Source organism: Leucoraja erinacea, chromosome 4 (genome assembly GCF_028641065.1).
Source record: "Leucoraja erinacea ecotype New England chromosome 4, Leri_hhj_1, whole genome shotgun sequence".
NCBI classification, from domain to species: domain Eukaryota; kingdom Metazoa; phylum Chordata; class Chondrichthyes; order Rajiformes; family Rajidae; genus Leucoraja; species Leucoraja erinaceus.
Genome location: NC_073380.1, coordinates 61,678,525 through 61,699,027, shown reverse-complemented (window position 1 = coordinate 61,699,027; position 20,503 = coordinate 61,678,525). Strand labels below are relative to the sequence as shown.

The window sequence follows — 20,503 nt, the reverse complement described above, 5'->3', positions numbered from 1 at the left end:
ACAACTCTCTGGTTGAAAAAGTTTTTACTCACCTCAGTCTTAAATGGCCTCCCCTTTATTCTAAGAATGTGGCCCCTGGTTCTGGACTCGCCCAACATTGGGAACATTTTTCCTGCCTTTAGCCTGTCCAGTCCTTTTATAATTTTATATGTTTCTATAAGATCCTCCCTCATCCTTCTAAACTCCAGTGAATACAATCCTAGTCTTTTCAATCTTTCCTCATGTGACAGTCCCGCCATCCCAGGGATCAATCTCATGAACCTACGCTGCACTGCCTCAATTACAAGGATGCCCTTCCTCAAATTAGGAGACCAAAATTGTACACAATACTCCAGATGTGGTCTTACCAGAACAACAGCAGAAGAACCTCTCTACTCCTATACTGAAATCCTCTTGTTATGAAATCCTCTTGCTAGTGTGGGTTCGAGATCTGCGGTACCGTTTACAAATAAAGAAGAGTTTTGATCACAGTGTTTGAATAAGTGCTTGACTGAACCAGACAAGGGAAGGAGTTTTAGAACCAGAATCTACAGGGACATTATGTTACAGTTGTACATGACATCGATAAGACCATGTTTGGAGTATTATGTTCCGTTCTGGTCATCCCGCTATAGAAAGGCTAGGATGTTAATCCTTGGAATGCAAAAGGCAGAAGCGTGATCTTATTATTTGTACAAAATCATGATGGGAAAAGGGTGAATGCACAGAGCCTTTTACCCAGGAGGGGGAAATCAAGAACCAGAGGACATAGGTTTAAGTTGAGAGGGGAGAGCTTTATTAGGAAACTGAGGGGCAATTTTCTTTTTCACTCAGAAGGTGATGGGTATATGGATTGAGCTTACATGGATCATGGGGTCCAAGTCCATAGTTTCCTGAACATGGCAGCACAAGTAATATGCTTGCCTTCATCGGTAGGCTCTTGAAGATAAAAGTCAGGAAGGCATTTTGCAGCTTTATAAAACTTTGGTGTGGCCATTTTTGGAGAACTGTGTACAGTTCTGGTCTCCTCATTACAGGATGTGGAAGTGTTGGAGAGAAGAGGTTTACCAGAATGCTGACTGGATTAGAGACTATCCAGTCTAGTAAAAAGAGGTTGGACAAACTTGGGTTGTCTTCTCTGGCGCATTGAAGATTTGAGGGGACACCTGAGAGCATCATATATAATTCAGAGAGCCATTGATTGAGTAGACAGTCACAACCTTTTTCCCCAGGAAGGATATGGCAAAAAACAGAGAGGGTGGCTTTGAGGACAGAGGGGGTAAGTTCAAAGGAGGTGTGTGGGGCAAAGCACTGAGTCTTGTACAGTAGGTGCAGTATAGAAAAAACAGAGGTGGGTGCCTGGATTGCGCTGTCATCGGCAGTCGTGGAACCAAATACACGTTTTTGAGTAGGTGCATGGATATACAGGGAATGGAAGGATATGGAATACATGCAGGCAGAGGAGATTAGTTTAACTTGGCATCATTGCTGACACAGATATTTTATAACAAAGGTCCTGTCCCTGTGCTGTACTATTCTATGTATAGGAAGGAAATGCAGATGCTGGTTTAAATCGAAAATAGACACAAAATGCTGGAGTAACTCAGCAGCACAGGCAACATCTCTGGGCAGATGGAATGGGTGATGTTTTGGGTCGAGACCCTTTTTTGAGATACTCCAGCATTTTGTGGCTTATGAAATGCAAAAAGTCCTAGTTTTTATTCTGATCGCCCCCCCCCCTCCCCATCCCAGAAGGGAGGGGGGGGGGGGGGAGGGAGGGTGGGGGGGAGGGAGTTAGGGGGGGCTCCACCCTCTACCCATCCCCCTTTCACTCCATCCTGTGCCTCCCCACCCTGCTGTGCATCCATTGCGCAGTTTAAGATTTTTTTTAAGCCGACTGACTGCCTACCCTGAGTAATTACTCACGGCATGTGCCTGCCACCAATGTACCACAGGTAAATATCACCTGAATCAAGAACTAGAGGCTTGGATTAAGGTTCAGAATAGGATGATGTTGGGATGAAGGTCAGATGCTGCATTTGGTGATCATTTGTGATTGGCAGTTTGGGTAGGATAGGTGTCAAGGAGATAGAGGGTGAATCTAATAACCGGTGATTAAAGTTTTGTTTGAATTACTGGCCTCTTGTTGTCAGGGTGGGAGAGGCAATACCATTAGTAATAGTCTAGGATATCCACTGGAAACAAGGACATGTTGGAGGACTTTATGGACACCAGGTAAGTAAATAAACTAAAGGGGTTTTACCTAAATCAAATTCCAAAGCGGAGTCGTGACAAAAGGGCTCCTTTAAATTGCCCTCTTGCAGCTTAACAAGGCAAGCTTCAGAACTCCTTCAGATGACCTTCTGAACAAGGTGAAGTTATTTCTCCTGCTAACACTCTGAACAAGGATAGAATGGAGGATGTCATTATAATGTATGAGCTCACTGCTGAGGAAACTGTGCAAATGCAATTTATGCCAAAAAGTGTCTGATCAAATTTGTGAAATGGTGTGAACTGGCCCAGGGAGGCTCTGGCAATCATGAAGTCTTGCTTTTAGAAATAAAAGAGCATAATGCAATCAAAAGGACACAAAGTGCTGGAGTCACTCAGCGGGTTAGGCAGCATCTCTGGAGAACATGAATAGGTGACATTTTGTGTCAGGACTCGTCTTCAGGCTCAGACAATGATGCAATCAGATTTGTAGGCCCACATCATTGTCCAGAAATTGATCAATACTCGGTAATATTTCAGACTAAATTGATGAAATCAAAAACTATGGAGGTACCTAAGAGACAAATAACGGACACTGGACAGAAACTTTGTTGGGAAAGTAAGCAGGGAGGGTTAGGTGCTATCATCATCCATATGTTCCATTGGTGAGCGCTTCTTTGGAAACTGGGATTCCACACTGAACAATTAGAAACATCAAAACAGCAATTAGATTTATGAAAGGTGGTCCAGATTTTATATCAGAATGAGTACAGGTGCTATTTTTTAAATACAACTCAACTCCCAACTACCAGGGTGACACAGTGGCAGAATTGTTGCCTTACAGCGCCAGAGCCCTGGATTTGATCCTGACCATGGGTGCTATCTGTACAGGGTTTGTTTGGCCTCCCTGTGACATGTGGGTTTTCTCCGGGTGCTCCAGTTTCCTCCCACATTCCAAAGACGTGCAGGTTTGTAGGTTAGTTGGTTTCTGTAAATTGTCCCCAGTGTGTAGGTTCAAACTAGTGTGCAGGTGATCGCTGGTCAATCGCTGTTTCCACACTCTATCTCTAAACTACTGGCAGGACAGTGAGACCCCATAGGCCAGAAGAAGTGCACAAGGACAACATAAGGATCCTCAAAAAGCACCATTACAGCCCCATTAACTGAGAGGACTTGGCACAGGATGGAGTAAATCACTGTTCACAAAGGAGTCACACTCCTTGAAAAAGTCCTCCGACATGCTGTAAAATTCAAGTGCCAGCAATGAAAGGAGAGACACCCACCAAGAAGGCACAACCATGTCCCACCATTAATACCACTCATCCATGCCCACACTTAAATAATGCCTGTGGCTCCAGGATCAGCCCTTTTAGCCATCTCGAGATATAGAAACAGAAACATAGAAAATGGGTGCAGGAGTAGGCCATTCAGCCATTTGAGCCAACACCACCATTCAATACGATCATGGCTGATCATCCAAAATCAGTACCCTGTCCCTGCTCTCTCCCCATATTCCTTGATTCCATTAGCCCTTAGAACTATATTTAACTCTCTCTTGAATACACCTATGTATTTGGGTCCATAAGACCCACAGAAACAGACCATCAGGAGGACAAACATACTCGACTTTGAATGATAACTGATGAGTTAAATATAATTACAGGAGTGATTTCAGAGGGTCTATTAGAAGACAGCCATGTCGAGATTTTATATTTCTGATGCCCAAATAAACCACATGCATAAATGCCAGCGCTGTTGACCTCATCAATTTGACCATAGTTCAGTGGGAAGAGAAGGAAGGACAGCAGCATTCTGGAGTTTATATGCTGAAATCAGCCACTGCCATATCAGACAGATATTATGAGGTAGTCCAGGGCGAGAAATGGATTATTAGTTCCACTTGGCAATTTGCCCGATTGAAGATTTTTCCGGCAGACTCACAGAAACTAACACAAAAGCTGCAGCCGAGCTTTGAAAAGCGAGATGCTTTTCGATGAATTATTTCACACTGTCATAATGAAGTTATGTTACCAATTCAAATTACATTGCTATTGTTTGTTTGCTAACTCATGAAGAGCATTGTAAGGCAATTTACAAGAGTCTTTTGTCTGATTTATAACATTCAAAACATTGTTAGTCAGCACAATAATCATGAAATATACAAGCAGAGCACATACCTGAGCTTTTGACAGTATTGCTTGACATTTTCCAGGGAGGATGCATTGATCTGAGCTTGAAATTCTTCCACAGATGTATTTTCTGTGTAGTAATAACCTTCCAAGGTTTCCATTGCTAGAGGAGAAAGACGTTTCATTCATCACTTTGTGAATTTGAAACAATTAGCAGGATCACAAACTCCAGTTACATCATCTAGGAATAAGGATATTATTTCATACCTTGTGTAAACAGCACTGGGTGGACTTTAATACCACCTCCATTCTTTAATCTCTGAGGAAGTTGCTCAAAATTATAATTCTCCAGGTAGAAAAATACTTTTAAGGCCTGTCGATTCCCTTCTACCTTGTACGTGATGGGATTATCTGCGTGAAATGAAAAGTAAGTGAACATTTTACCCAGTCCAAAGATGGGTGTGATTTTAACAAGCCTTCTGAAGTTCAAGAGTGTTGAGGGAGTGTCAAGAGTGTTTACTTGTCATAAGCACTGGGACCGCAGCAATGACATTCTTACTTGCTGCAACCTTACATTAGTGCAACAAGACAACAAATAAATATACAGGAAACAGTAATACAATAAATTATCAACAATGCTTGGTAACCAGCCCATAACAGTGCAAGCCAAATTATACAGTGCAACCTTATACAATGCCCATAGTAATTTGATGCTGAAGTAGGGTTGTGGTTACAGTTGCACAAGGTGGTTCAAGAATCTAATTGTTTATGGGAAGAAGCGGCTCAATAATCTTGGGACAATGGCCCTCTTGCTCATGTATCTTCTTCCCTATGGCAGGAGCAAGATGAAAGCAGGGCCAGGGTGGTGACAATAATAATCATGTGATCAGAAGGAAAAAAAGAGGTTTAAGTCAGTGTTTCCTGTAGATCCCTTCAATGGTGGGGAGGTCAACACCCATGATGAACCGGTCAATATTCACCAATTTCTCCAACCTCCTTCATTCTTGTGTTCGAGTTACCGAAAGAAGCTGTGATGTAATCAGTCTGTACGCTATCCACTGTACACCCATGGAAGTTTGATAAGAGCATCCAGCGACATGCCGAATTCCTCAAACCTCTGAGGAAATAGAGTCAATTTTGCAGTCAATTTTCATTGTTCAATTTCATTGTAATTTGAGGTTTTTGTTTTTAAGTTGAACACAATGTGACGCATCAGGGTAAATTGTTTCATAAAAGTAATATTCCTCCAAGAAGGTTTATTTTTCTGATTTCCTTTTTGGTTGCTTCAATTAAATTAGAATCTATTCAATTATTCAGAGGGTTGCGTAGGCAGACAATTCAGAAATATGTGTGTTTGTCACTGTCCTTTACTAAGACACATCTGTGAAACATCTTCTCATTAAAATAGACTTGGAAGTTTCTTCGGATGATGTCACCATAAAATATCTTGGGATCTTTCTCTATGCTTAAAATTCTATGTGAATGGGAGTGCACGGTATCTCATATGGGGTTGGGTGATGAATTCCAAGCAACATTTATTTGAAGTAATGACAATATATATCATGCTGAGAATGTCAAATGATTTATAGTGGATATTATTCCCATAACTTTTTTCTCCATACAAACTGATGGAGGGCTTAGAATTAAAACTATTGGGGTTGTTCTCGTCCTCTGGGCCTAAATTCCTTTCGATATCACTGACAGATAAGGAAGTTTCAGAGATTAATCCGTACAATGTCAGGGTGTACTATTGTCATTTATGTGAATTATGCTTGTCCACTATATTAGTAACTGATGAGCATTGGCTGCATCACCACAGGTTAGGAGTCATTTTTGCTTATGTTTCACGTTTCTATTTTTTAGTTTTATTTAGTTTAGTTTAGAGATACAGTGCGGAAACAAGCCCTTCGGCCCAAAGAATCCTCACTGACCAGCGATCCCCGCACATTAACACCATCCTACACACACACTAGGGACAATTTACACTTATACCAAGCCAATTAACCTAAAAAACTGTATGTCTTTGGAGTGTGAGAGGAAATCTAAGATCTTGGAGATATTCAGGAGTCTGTTTTCATTGTGAGCCAGTAGTGGTCTTTGGGATACAGTACAGGTCATTTCCTGGCAGATAATCACACTGGATAAAATTATAGTGTAACTCGAGTACAATGCAATGGAGTCCCTGGGCACTCTGTAACCGTACAAAACAATTGCTGGAGGAACAGGTTGAGCAGCATCAGTAGGGGTAAAGGGATTGTCTATGTTTCGAGTTGAACCCGTGTACTTCCCCTGTCGTCGTTGTCGTCCCCCCCCCCCCCAGGTGCAGTATCATTGAAACTGAAGAGATCGGATACTCTGCTCAGTATAGATATTAATGCAATGCCCTTTGCAAGTTGAGAAAATACAGATAACATCTGATATTATCTGATAATTTCAGTATAGTATGGAACAATATATAAACTCTTATAAACAATTCATAATTTAACCAAAAATCAATGTTTTGTTCTCCACTCCAGCAGAGCAATCTGTTAAAACAGATACTATGTTTATAATCCTCTGCTGACACCGGAGCAGAATACTAAGTTATTATTTTGGACATACAATGGGGAAAACATCTTACTTGCTACAAGTGGTTCTTCTTCAGATTGTCGAAAATAGAAAGTTACTTTTTCCAAGTCAGACATGGCAACCAAGGTGTCTTCCAACATAGCCTGTTCATCCATCTAGAAAAGCATGCAAACAAAAGAAACTTTAATAAAGTATTAGATGGAATTACCAGTGCCCTCCAATATCTCTTAAAAGTGATATTACTACTATAACCATATAACCATATAACAATTACAGCACGGAAACAGGCCATCTCGGCCCTACAAGTCCATGCCGAACAAATTTTTTTCCCCTTAGTCCCACCTGCCTGCACTCGTACCATAACCCTCCATTCCCTTCTCATCCATATGCCTATCCAATTTATTTTTAAATGATACCAATGAACCTGCCTCCACCACTTCCACTGGGAGCTCATTCCACACCGCCACCACTCTCTGCGTAAAGAAGTTCCCCCTCATATTACCCCTAAACTTCTGTCCCTTCATTCTGAAGTCATGTCCTCTTGTTTGAATCTTCCCTATTCTCAAAGGGAAAAGCTTGTCCACATCAACTCTGTCTATCCCTCTCATCATTTTAAAGACCTCTATCAGGTCCCCCCTTAACCTTCTGCGCTCCAAAGAATAAAGCCCTAACTTGTTCAACCTTTCTCTGTAACTTAGTTGCTGAAACCCAGGCAACATTCTAGTAAATCTCCTCTGTACTCTCTCTATTTTGTTGACATCCTTCCTATAATTTGGCGACCAAAATTGTACACCATACTCCAGATTTGGCCTCACCAATGCCTTGTACAATTTTAACATTACATCCCAGCTTCTATACTCAATGCTCTGATTTATAAAGGCTAGCATACCAAAAGCTTTCTTTACCACCCTATCTATATGAGATTCCACCTTCAAGGAACTATGCACGGTTATACCCAGATCCCTCTGTTCAACTGTATTCTTCAATTCCCTACCATTTACCATGTACGTCCTATTTTGATTTGTCCTGCCAAGGTGTAGCACCTCACATTTATCAGCATTAAACTCCATCTGCCATCTTTCAGCCCATTTTTCCAAATGGCCTAAATCACTCTGTAGACTTTGGAAATCCTCTTCATTATCCACAACACCCCCTATCTTGGTATCATCTGCATACTTACTAATCCAATTTACCACACCTTCATCCAGATCATTGATGTACATGACAAACAACAAAGGACCCAACACAGATCCCTGAGGCACCCCACTAGTCACCTGCCTCCAACCCGATAAACAGCCATCCACCATTACCCTCTGGCTTCTCCCATTCAGCCACTGTTGAATCCATCTTGCTATTCCTGCATTTATACCCAACAGTTGAACCTTCTTAACCAACCTTCCATGAGGAACCTTGTCAAAGGCCTTACTAAAGTCCATATAGACAACATCCACTGCTTTACCCTCGTCAATTTCCCTAGTAACCTCTTCAAAAAATTCAAGAAGATTAGTCAAACATGACCTTCCAGGCACAAATCCATGTTGACTGTTCCTAATCAGACCCTGTTTATCTAGATGCTTATATATATTGTCTCCAAGTATCTTTTCCATTAATTTGCCCACCACTGAAGTCAAACTAACAGGTCTATAATTGCTAGGTTTACTCTTAGAACCCTTTTTAAACAATGGAACAACATGCGCAGTACGCCAATCCTCGGGGACTATTCCCATTTCTAATGACATTTGAAATATTTCTGTCATAGCCCCGGCTATTTCTACACTAACTTCCCTCAATGTCCTAGGGAATATCCTGTCAGGACCTGGAGACTTATCCACTTTTATATTTTTCAAAAGTGTCAGTACTTCTTTTACTTTGAACCTCATAGTATCCATAGCTACTCTACTAGTTTCCCTTACCTCACATAATTCAATATCCTTCTCCTTGGTGAATACCGAAGAAAAAAAATTGTTCAATATCTCCCCCATCTCTTTTGGCTCTGCAGATAGCTGTCCACTCTGTCTCTCCAATGGACCAATTTTATCCCTCCTTATCCTTTTGCTATTAATATAGCTGTAGAAACCCTTTGGATTGACTTTCACCTTACTTGCCAAAGCAACCTCATATCTTCTTTTAGCTTTTCTAATTTCTTTCTTAAGATTCTTTTTACATTCCTTATACTCCTCAAGCACCTCATTTACTTCATGCTGCCTATAATTATTGTAGATCTCCCTCTTTTTCCGAACAAGATGTCCAATTTCCCTTGAAAACCAGGGCTCTTTCCAATTTTTACTGTTTCCTTTCAACCGAACAGGAACATAAAGATTCTGTACTCTTAAAATTTCCCCTTTAAATGTCCTCCATTTCTCTTCTACATCTTTCCCATAAAACTAAATGTCCCAGTTCACTCCTTTTAAATCATCTCGCATCGCATCAAAGTTAGCCTTTCTCCAATCAAAAATCTCAACCCTAGGTCCAGTTCTGACCCTCTCCATAGTTATATTGAAACTAATGGTATTGTGATCACTGGACCCGAAGTGCTCCCCAACGCATACCTCCGCCACCTGTCCAGTCTCATTTCCTAACAGGAGGTCCAGCACTGCCCCTCCTCTAGTAGGTACCTCTATGTATTGCTGCAAAAAACTATCCTGCACACATTTTACCAACTCCAACCCATCCAGCCCATTTACAGAATGTGTTTCCCAGTCTATGTGTGGAAAGTTGAAATCTCCCACAATCACTACCTTGTGCTTACTACTAATCTCTGCTATCTCCTTACATATTTGCTCTTCCAGTTCTCGTTCCCCGTTTGGCGGTCTATAATACACCCCTATAAGTGTTGCTACACCTTTCCCACTTCTCAATTCCACCCAAATAGCCTCCCTAGATGAGCCCTCCAATCTATCCTGCCAAAGCACTGCTGTAATATCTTCCCTGACTAGCAATGCAACACCTCCACCTCTTGCCCCTCCAATTCTATCACACCTGAAGCAACGAAATCCTGGAATATTTAGTTTCCAATCACAGCCCTCCTGCAACCACGTTTCACTGATCGCCACAACATCATACTTCCAGGTGTCTATCCAGACTCTAAGCTCATCCACCTTTCTTACAATGCTCCTAGCATTAAAATATGCACATTTAAGAAAACCCCCGTCCCTTATTCTCTGTTTATTTCCTTTTTTTCCTTTCTCCTCTTGCGTCCGAGTGCTTCCCATTTCTGCTTCCTGCCTCCCATTCGGTCTACTACCTTTCGCTATTTGAGTCCCTCGCCCCAACCATTCTAGTTTAAAGTCTCCCCAGCTGCCTTTGCAAATTTCCCCGCTAGGATATTGGTCCCCCTCGGGTTCAAGTGCAACCCATCCTTTCTGTACAGGTCCCACCTTCCCCAAAAGAAGTCCCAATGATCCAGGAACTTGAATCCCTGCCCTCTGCACCAGTCTTTCAGCCACGCATTTATCCTCCACCTCGCTCCATTCCTACTCTCACTGTCGCGTGGCACAGGCAGTAATCCTGAGATTGTTACCTTTTTGGTCCTTTTTCTTAACTCTCCTCCCAACTCCCTAAATCCTCCCTTCAGGACCTCTTCCCTTTTTTTTCCTATGTCATTGGTACCTATATGTACCACGACCTCAGGCTCCTCTCCCTCTGCTTTAAGGATATCTTGGATGCGTTGAGACACGTCCGAGACCTTGGCACCAGGGAGGCAGACCACCATCCTGGTCTCCCGACTGCGTCCACAGAATCGCCTATCCGACCCCCTAACAATAGAGTCCCCAATTACTATTGCCCTCTTTTTTTCCCTAGCTTTTGGAGCAACAGGGCCGGTCTCTGTGCTGGAGGCCCGTCCGCTGTCACTACCCCCGGGTAGGCTGTCACCCCCATCCGTACTCAAACAGGAGTACTTATTTGCGAGGTGTACCGACATTGGAGTACTCACTCGTTCCTGCCTCTGCCCCTTGCCTTTCCTTAACATGACCCACATGTCTCTCTCCCGTGGTTTTGGAGTGACTAATTTATCTATCTTCAAAATGTATTTGCATGTATTAATTTTAATGTGACATCATAGCCTAAAATAATGCTGATATTATGATTAAATAAACTGGGATGTTAGTTAAGGTAGTGATATTAAGGTACAATCCAATACAATTTATTTGTTGTCATTTGAACCCAAAGGTTCAAATGAAATTTGGTTTCTGCAGTCATACAAACAAGAAGAAGAACCAAGACACCACACAATTTACACAAACATCCATCACAGTGAATCTCCTCCTCACTGTGATGGAAGGCAAAGTCTTATCTCTCCCCTGCACTCCTCGTTCTCCTCCTGATGTCAGAGTCAAAGCCCCCGGCGGGCGATGGTAAATATGTCCCACGGCAATTATAAAGCCGCGCCGGGTGATGCAAGGCCGCGCTCCGGGTCTTGGTGTTGGAGCCCTCAGCGTGCGCTAACAAGTCCCGCGGCCATTTAAAGCCGCGCCGGGCGATGTAAGGCCCCGCTCCAGGTCATTCTCAACCCCACAACTCGGGCGGGAGAAGTCGCCGTTGCGGAAGCCCCGAAAAGCGGTCTCCCAGCAGGGACCCGCGGGCTCCCGGTGTCACCGTCCACCAGGCCAGCGGCTGGAGCCCCAGAATCTCCTGGGTCGGGCCGCAGCAGCGCGCCACCACCGCTCCTCCCGCTCCGACCTCGGCCAGCTCCACGATGGTGGGTAAGTCCGCAGCTCCGCGACTGGAGCCCCAGGTCATTCCGGTTGGAGGCCGCTCCACTGTGTTCAGCCCCAACGACAACGGAGACCCGACAGAGAAAAGGTTGGGCTCTCCGTGCAGGGGAAAGATTTTAAAACGTTTCCCCACCCCCCACACACATACCCAGTTTAAAAAAAAATAAAAACTACATACAAACGAGACAAAAAATAAAAGATGCAGTCAATAAGAGATTCACTAGTCTAATTCCTGGGATGAGTGGATTGTTCTATCATAGCAGCTAAACAGGCTGGATCTATATTCTTTTGAAGTTCAGCAGAATGTGAAATGATCTTATTGAAATATCCCAAGGAGGCAAGGCTTTGGGATGTTTTCATTTGGTGAGTGTCTCAAATGAGGGGGTTATCATTTCAAGTTAAAAAGCTGATCACTTGGAACTGAGAGTTGTGGAGGCTAGATCACTATGTATGAAGTGAAGGTAGATAATATTTTGAAATTGATTTTTGATCAGTCTGAAGAAGGGTCCCAACCTGAAACATCACCTATCCATGTTTTCTAGAGGTGCTGCCTGACGCGTTGAGTTACTCCACCATTTTGTGCAATTTTTTTGAAAGATTGGGGAATAGAAGGCTACGGGTATCTGTCACAGAGGAGGATTTGAGGCTTGAGGGTAGATCAGCCATAATCACGCTGATTGCAGGACAGGCTTAAGGGACCAAGATGCCGAGGCAAATATTTTCTTGTGTTCTTGTGTAGTTTTCATTATTTCTGTTAAGCAGTACTTCTGATCCCATGCAATAATGGAAGGTAACTGGTAACTGTTTCTTTTTAATTTATTCATTCATGGATGTGCGTGCCACTGCCATTCCCAGCATTTATTATTCATTCAAAAATGCCCCTGAATTAAGAAATCATTTAATGGTCAGCTTTTGTGGTTCTGCAATTGGATATAGGCATGAGTGGGTAAGGATGGTAAACCTATTTCCTGGAAGAACGAAAGTGAGCAATACCAATTTTCCAACAATCCGGAGGTTACTGTTACTGAGGTCATCTTTCCATCAAATTTAAGTTTTATTTAAATTACATGAATTTAAATTCCCCGGCTGCCTTGGTGGTATTCAAACTCATGTCGTGAGATCAATGGTCTGGAACTGTCAGTGGGCCCAATAACTTAGTCATAATGCCACAGCTCCCAGTAATAAATCCCTAATAAAAGGAAAATTACAAAGAGGGACAGAGCCTTACATCTTCCGTGAGTTGAGTGGAGTTTATTATTGTCACGTGTGAAAAGTGAAAAGCTTTTGTGGCGTGCTAACCAGTCAGCAGAAATACAATACATAATTACAATCAATCCATCCCCAGTGTGCAGATACATGAGAAAGGAAATAATGTGAATAATGTTTAGTGCACGATAAAGGCAGTAAATTCGATCAAAGATAGTCCGATGGTCTCCAATGATAGTAGTTCAGGACTGCTCTCCTGCTACTCTATAAATGGTTTAAAAGTGTAAGCTAGACAGAACTGGTACCCTTGCTGACACGTTGATGTAAACAGCATGCTTTGTATTTAATAGATGCTGAAATTGTATAAATAATCCATGTGTAAGAAAGAACTGCAGAAACTGGTTTACACCAAAGATACACAAAATGCAGAATTAACTCAGCGGGACAGGCAGCATCTCTGGAGAGAAGGAATGGGTGATGTTTCAGGTTGAGACCTTTCAATACAATTGCTTTCCTGCCTCCTCAGATATAATGGGCACTTGTTAATCATCTTTCTGGTGTTATCGAATTGACCCCCTCAAAAGACCATGTTTGACTAGTTCAAAAGATCAACGGACTCTGCAACAAAGATCTAATTAAACATTTAAGCTGGGTTTGGAAGATAAATTGTCGACTCCCATTACTCTCATCAAACCTAAGCTTTTCCAACCTCAGGGACATTAGTTTAGATACTGCTCAGACCGACAGGTCAAATTCTTCTCTGCCTGCTGTGTATCATCTTACAATGAGATACTGAAATTAAAAAAAATTGTTTCAGTGGGCATTTTTGAGGGGGGGGGCGATAAATTAATAAATTCCCATTCACATGCTCACCTTTGTCATCCTCCTCCATTGCCCACCCATTCAGTGTGCATATATTTCTCCTATCACTCTTGTCACCTTTTTCTTTTCCCCTCCTTTCACTCATCGCCCATCCCACCCCTCTCCATTTCATTCCCTTCTTTCCCCACCCCTCTGTCCCCTTCCACCTTCAACCTCCTCCACACCCCCCCCGCGTCCAGCTTTGCATTCCATTCCTCCACTTTTTTCCTTAACTGACATCCTTTTGTCTCCTTTTCACATCCACCCATCTGCCAATAATCCCTCCTCATCTGCATCCTCCTATCATTTGCCAGATTTTGCCCCGTCCCTCCCATATGCCATTTCCGCCACCACCAATGTGACCCCACCACTCGCCACATCTTCCCATCTCCCCCCATGTCTGCCTTCCGCAAAGACCGCTCCCTCCGCAACTCCCTTGTCAATTCTTCCCTTCCCTCCCGCACCACCCCCTCCCCGGGTACTTTCCGTTGCAACCGCAAGAAATGCAACACCTGTCCCTTCACCTCCCCCCTCGACTCCATTCAAGGACCCAAGCAATCGTTCCAGGTGCGACAAAGGTTCACCTGCATCTCCTCCAACCTCATCTACTGCATCCTCTGCTCTAGGTGTCAGCTGATTTACATCGGGGAGACTAAGCGTAGGTTGGGCGATCGTTTCGCCGAACACCTCCGCTCAGTCCGCAATAACCAACCTGACCTCCCGGTGGCTCAGCACTTCAACTCCCCCTCCCATTCCCAATCCGACCTCTCTGTCCTGGGTCTCCTCCATTGCCAGAGTGAGCAACAGCGGAAATTGGAGGAACAGCACCTCATATTCCGCCTGGGGACCTTGCGTCCGGATGGCATTAACATTGAATTCTCCCAATTTTGCTAGCCCTTACTGTCTCCTCCCCTTCCTTAACCCTTGAGCTGTCTCCTCCCACCCTCCTATCCGCCCGCCCTCGGGCTCCTCCTCCTCCCCTTTTCCTTCCTTCTCCCCCCCCCCACCCCCCATCAGTCTGAAGAAGGGTTTTGGCCCGAAACGTTGCCTATTTCCTTTGCTCCATAGATGCTGCTGCACCCGCTGAGTTTCTCCAGCAATTTTGTGTACCTCCCATATGTTTGCAGCTTCCTCCCCCACAATTTGTCAGTCCGAGGAAGCCAGCCGGATTCATTGTCTGTTCATTCCCCTTCACAGATGCTGCCTGACCCACCGAGTTCCTCCAGCACTTTGTTTTTTGTTAAGGATGCTATGCTGTGATAAGCATTCAATGATAACCAATGTTTGGTCAGAGGAGATGCAGATTTACCTGACCAAAGTAATTTTTCATGAAATGATTGATGCTGTTCACGTGTTACCAAATGAAGAAATATTTTATACCCAAGACCACTAACACCTAACATGATGAGATCAAATTTTAAAAACTTGCTTGATATCATAAAATATATACTTCTTCAGAATAACTTAATTAAGTCTAGAAACAAAGATGGTTGTCATAAATATACTGGATTCACGCAGCAGCACAGGCAGCAACTATGGAAAGAGAAATGGAGTTAACATATCACCTCATGACTGTCAGAACTGGAACAGAGAGAATGGAGGAAGGAATTAAAAGAATAAAGTGAATCTTTTTGACAAGGTGAAAATAGAACTGGCAACATGATCCCGTAGTTTAGAAACATAAATCTAAGAGCAGGAGTTGACCATTCAGCCCTGCCTATCCGCTCAATCAGGGATGATCATTCATGTAAGTATAGAGCTGGAGTAACTCAGCGGGACAGGCAGCATCTCTGGAAAGAAAGAATGGGCGATGTTTCGGGTCAAGACCCTTCTTCAGACTCATTTCAGTATCATGTTTCTGCTTTCTCCCCGTAATCCCAGATCCCTTTAGCATTATGAATAAAATCTACTTCTTCCCTGAATATATTTAATGATGTGTTCTGCTACCCTCTGTGATAGAGAATTTGACATGTTTATCACCCGCCAGGTGAAGAAAGTTCTCCAGATCTTTGCTCTCAATGGTGTTCCTCATATCCCAAGGTTGTGACCCTTGGCCTGGATTGACTACCATCGGGAACATCCTTCCCATTTCTTATCTGTTTCCCTCCCTCAGAATTTCATAGGTTTCGACAAGAACCCTCCCTTATCTTCCATACACTCGAGTGAATACACTTTTCCCATAGTTTGCTGCTGTCTTCACAAGAATGGAACTGTCAGTTTGATAGATTCACAAGTAACAATAAAGCAAATGAAGGGACATACTGAAGCTGTAAAATGCAAATCAGAGCTGCTGCTGAGACCCAAAACCAAAAGAAGAAAGCTGGAACTGCATAACAGATCAGGCACCGTCTGAGCAAAGAGTAAAACTGAATTAATATAGAGAGGGATAACCTTACATCAGAACTTACTAGGTCTGATACAGTTTAGTTTAGTTTATTGTCACGTGTACCGAGGTACAGTGAAAAGCTTTTGTTGCTTGCTAACCAGTTAGCAGAAAGACAATTACAATCGAGCCATTTACGGTGTACGAACACATGGCAAAGGAATAACGTTTAGTGCAAGATAAAGCCAGTAAAGTCCAATCCAAGGATAGGCCGAGGATCTCCACTGAGGTAGGTAGTAGTTTAGGACTTCTCTCGAGTTGTGTTAGGGTGGTTCAGTTGCCCAGTAACAGCTTGGAAGGCACTGTCCCTGAAACTGGAGGTGTGCGTTTTCACACTTCTATACCTTTTACCCGATGGGAGAAGGGAGAAGGAGTGGCCAGGGTCCGACTCATCCTTGATTATACTGGTGGCCTTGCCGAGGCAGCATGAGGTATAAATAGAGTCAATGAAGGGAAGTTGGTTGTGCGGAGGTCTGGGCTGTGTCCACAATTCTCGACAAACAGGAAAAGCAAGTTATCGGAAATAATTAAATTCCAAAGTTCAATTGAGTGCAATGTTCCTAGAGGGAAGACGAGGTGTTGTTCCTCAAATTTAGGATTAGGCTTGTTGGAAATGTGCATGAGGTCACAGAGAGGTCAGAGTGGGGGTGGGATAGAGAATTAAAATGGCAGGCAAATGGAAGTTCGTCCCTTCAGGCAGAACAGAGGTGTTTTGCAAAATGGCCACCCAACCTATATTTAGTTTTCCAATCTATTGGGATGACTAAATCTAACACATCGCCTTGGCTTCCTTCTTCATTAGTGAGGACGACTGGGTTCCTTGAATAGGATAATTTGAAAGAGCAGGTTTGCATCTCCAATTATTGAATGGTGATGTGTGAGGGGAAAAGAGGAGTGGTTGGTGGAGACGGAAGAGCCAATTAGTGAGTCTCAAAATGATCACTCCCATAAGAATGCTGAAAGTGGAGAAGATGTGGTTGGTGGTAGAATCCCATTGAAAGATGCAGAAATTATCAAGGATGATTCATATAAGGAGGATACTGATGATGGAGAACATAAGACCCAGGAGATTAAAATGCATCTTGATCTTTCACTGACACACACATATATACAAACACAATTATAAATTCCACACTGCTGCAGAATACACTCTGGGGGGCTTTCTGTTAATTAAAAGTAACCCTAGAGTTTTTTTTTACTGATACATTTCTTTGATTTCCTCATTTGCACTGGCTCTCGATTTTTTAAATATATCTCAAAGGTTCAAAGGTCAGTTTATTGTCACGTGTACCAATTAAGGTACAGTGAAATTCGATTTACCACACAGCCATACTAAAAAACAGCAACAAGCCACACAACTACATAAAAGTTAACAGAAACATCCACCACAGCGGATTCCCCACATTCCTCACTGTGATGGAAGGCAATAAAGTCCAATCTTCTTCCTCAATTATTCTCCCGTGGTCGGGGCAGTCGATCCTTCCACAGTCGAAGCAATCAAAGCTCCCGCGTCGGGGCGATTGAAGCTTCTGAGACTTGGAGCTCCTGAAGTCGGTCTCTAACCACGATGTTAAAGTCCGCAGGCTCCCGCGGTTGGAGTTCCAGAGTCGATCCCCGACAGGGATTACAAGCTCCACGATCGTAATTCCACAGGTTCCCACGGTTGTAGCAACCGAAGTCGGTCTCCAGCAAAGGCTGCCAGCTCCCCGATGTTAGGCCACAGTGCAAATGGAGTTTTGATACAGAAAACAAGCATATAAAACAAGCTAAATAACACTAAAAACATACATTTTATTCTGTTTGTTTTTTTTCGGAGGGGGGATCGGAGGGGGGGGGGGGGGGGGGGGGGGGGGGGGGGGGGTTGTTGAAACTTTTTTTTTCAGGTTCGTACCTTCCCACAGGTTCCCACGGTTTAGCAACAAGTTTTGCAAATCACCATTCTCCGGGCTCTGCGGCCCACCATTGCTGGAGCTAGAAGCCGCCTCGGACTGTCGTCAGCCCCACCGTGGAGTGGGGACTTAACATCGGAGCAGATCCCTTGCCTGGGATCGCTCCCACCGCGGCCTGCAGACTTACCATCAAGGGTTTGCAGTCTCGGGACAGGCAAGTCGGGAGCTCCAATGCCGCAGAAGGTTCATCCAACCCCGACACAAGGTTTGATCGCCCGGCACGGGGGAGCTGACATCCCCCCGATGCGGGAGCTGAACGCCTCGAAGCGGAGGGCCCGAACGCCGCCGGCTTCAGGACTCAAACCCCCCCCACCCGAACAAGGAAGAACAACAAGGGAAGGACTTGAACTTTATTTACGCCTTCCATCACAGTGAGGAATATGTAGAAAGTAACCGTGATGGATGTTTATGTTGAAATGTGTTTTTTGAGTTGTTCCATTTTTAAACTGTATGACTAACCTGACCAGTGAATTTCACTACACAAATTGGTGTCTGTGACAATAAATGAACTTTTGAACATGAACTTAACACATACTAAAAAACACCAAAGAAGGAATGGACAGACACTGTTGGCGAGGCAGCCATTGCTGGCGCCACACGGTGGAATGGTGTCATGTATCTTCTTCCATGAAAACACAATTCCTCATCCATTTTCTTATTCCTCACTATACGTTTTGACATCTCTGCCATGTTGCTGAACTATGTTACAAGAAGATATGAATCTTGAACATAGGAGCAGGACTTAACAGGAGATCATCTTCAAGTAGAATTTGTTACCGAAGTGGCCACTGGGCCATTCACCAGTGGGCTGTGGAACTTTCATTCTTGGCACCATGTCCTGATGTTTTAAATCAAACTTTTTTCTTTCTTTAGAAGATGAGAGAGGATCTCAAATCTTCCCTCGCTTCTCCCAAGTTGCAATGTCTGTTTGTCAGTGGTATGGTGGACCTTTCTTATTGCTATTTCACTGCTTCTTCACTTAATCCAATTCAGCATTGATACTTGAAGCACCAATTCTCACAACACAATTAAGAGATCCCGCCAAGGTAGAGCTTCATGCACGTAGTGAGTGCTACTCACACTTCTTTTCAATTTGTACACGGTCATTACACACAAAGCATCGAAGGTCCAGGATCCAGGGTTTCGGCCCGAAATGTTGCCTATTTCCTTCGCTCCATAGATGCTGCTGCACCCGCTGAGTTTCTCCAGCTGTTTTGTGTAACCATGCTTATATTCATGCCTTCTTGAACACACAACTCCACTGGTTGGCGCCATACGATGGCAGCTTTGACAACAGTCTGTTTCGCCATTTTCTTCTTTTGTTGTTTTAAGTCTCTTGTTAAATGTATGTTTTGGTGTATATTTAGTTTTGTATTATGTGGGTGGTGGGGGAAAACGTTTTTAAATCTCTTTCCTCGACAGAGATGCAACTTTTTCCATATCGTATCTCCGTCCGCACTGCGGCCTAACATCGTGGAGCTGGCAGTCCCTTTGCTAGGGATCGACTTTGTGAACTCCAACCCCGGGAGCCTGTGGACAACATTGTGGAGCTTGCGATCGCTTTGTCAGGGATCAACTTCAGGAGCTCCAACCACGGCAGCCTGCGGAGTTAACATCGTGGAGCTCGCAGTCCCTTGGTTAGGGATCGACTTCGCGAGCTCCAACTGCAGGAGCTTCCACCGACCCAATCGCAGATCCTTTGATCGCCTGGGAATAGGTTATTACTGTCTACCATGTTTATGCCTCTTATTATTTTATAAACTTCCATAAGATCACCCCTCAACCTCTGACACTGTTGAGAAAACAATTGTCCAGTCTCTCCTGAAAGATAATACACTTTACTTCAGGCAGTATCCTGAAAAATCTTTTGAATGAATGAATGAATGAATACGTTTATTGGCCAAGTAGTCACATACAAGGAATTTGCCTTGGTGCTCCGTCCGCAAGTGACAACATGACGTACAGTGACAGTTAGGAATGACACACAAAACATTAAACATTAATAATACAACATTATTGATTAAACATGTGAATTAAATAAAATACCAGAGCAAAAGGAAGCTACCGATTTTTGGTTATTGAGTAGCGCTACTACTCATGGAAAAAAGCTGTTTTTATGTCTGGCTGTGGCAGCTTTGACAGTCCGGAGTCGCCTTCCAGAGGGAAGTGATTCAAGAGTTGTGGCCAAGGTGAGAGGGATCAGAGATGATCTTACCCGCTCGCTTCCTGGCCCTTGCAGTGTACAGTTCGACAATGGAGGGCAGGTTGCAGCCAATAACCTTCTCAGCCGGTCGGACGATTTGCTGCAGCCTCCGGATGTCGTGCTTGGGGGCCGAGCCAAATCAGACCATGATGGAGAAGGTGAGGCCAGAATCTACGATGGCCATATAGAATTGTACCATCATTGCCTGTGGCAGATTATGCTTCCTCAGCTGCCGCAGGAAGTACATCCTCTGCGGTGCTTTTTTGACTGTGGAGTCGATGGTAGCCCCCTATTTAAGG

At 43.7% G+C, this 20,503-nt stretch overlaps 1 protein-coding gene across 1 annotated transcript in view; it reads right to left on the bottom strand.

Moving 5' to 3' along the window:
- prex2 (phosphatidylinositol-3,4,5-trisphosphate-dependent Rac exchange factor 2) overlaps nt 1-20,503 on the bottom strand; it is a 317,095-nt gene that overhangs the window by 66,802 nt on the left and 229,790 nt on the right. Inside the window, exons 33-35 of the mRNA XM_055634430.1 lie at nt 6,940-7,042; nt 4,587-4,730; nt 4,368-4,482 (exon numbers count right to left, since the gene is read on the bottom strand). Coding sequence (XP_055490405.1) covers nt 4,368-4,482; nt 4,587-4,730; nt 6,940-7,042 — 362 coding nt within the window. The remainder of the gene's footprint in view (nt 1-4,367; nt 4,483-4,586; nt 4,731-6,939; nt 7,043-20,503) is intronic.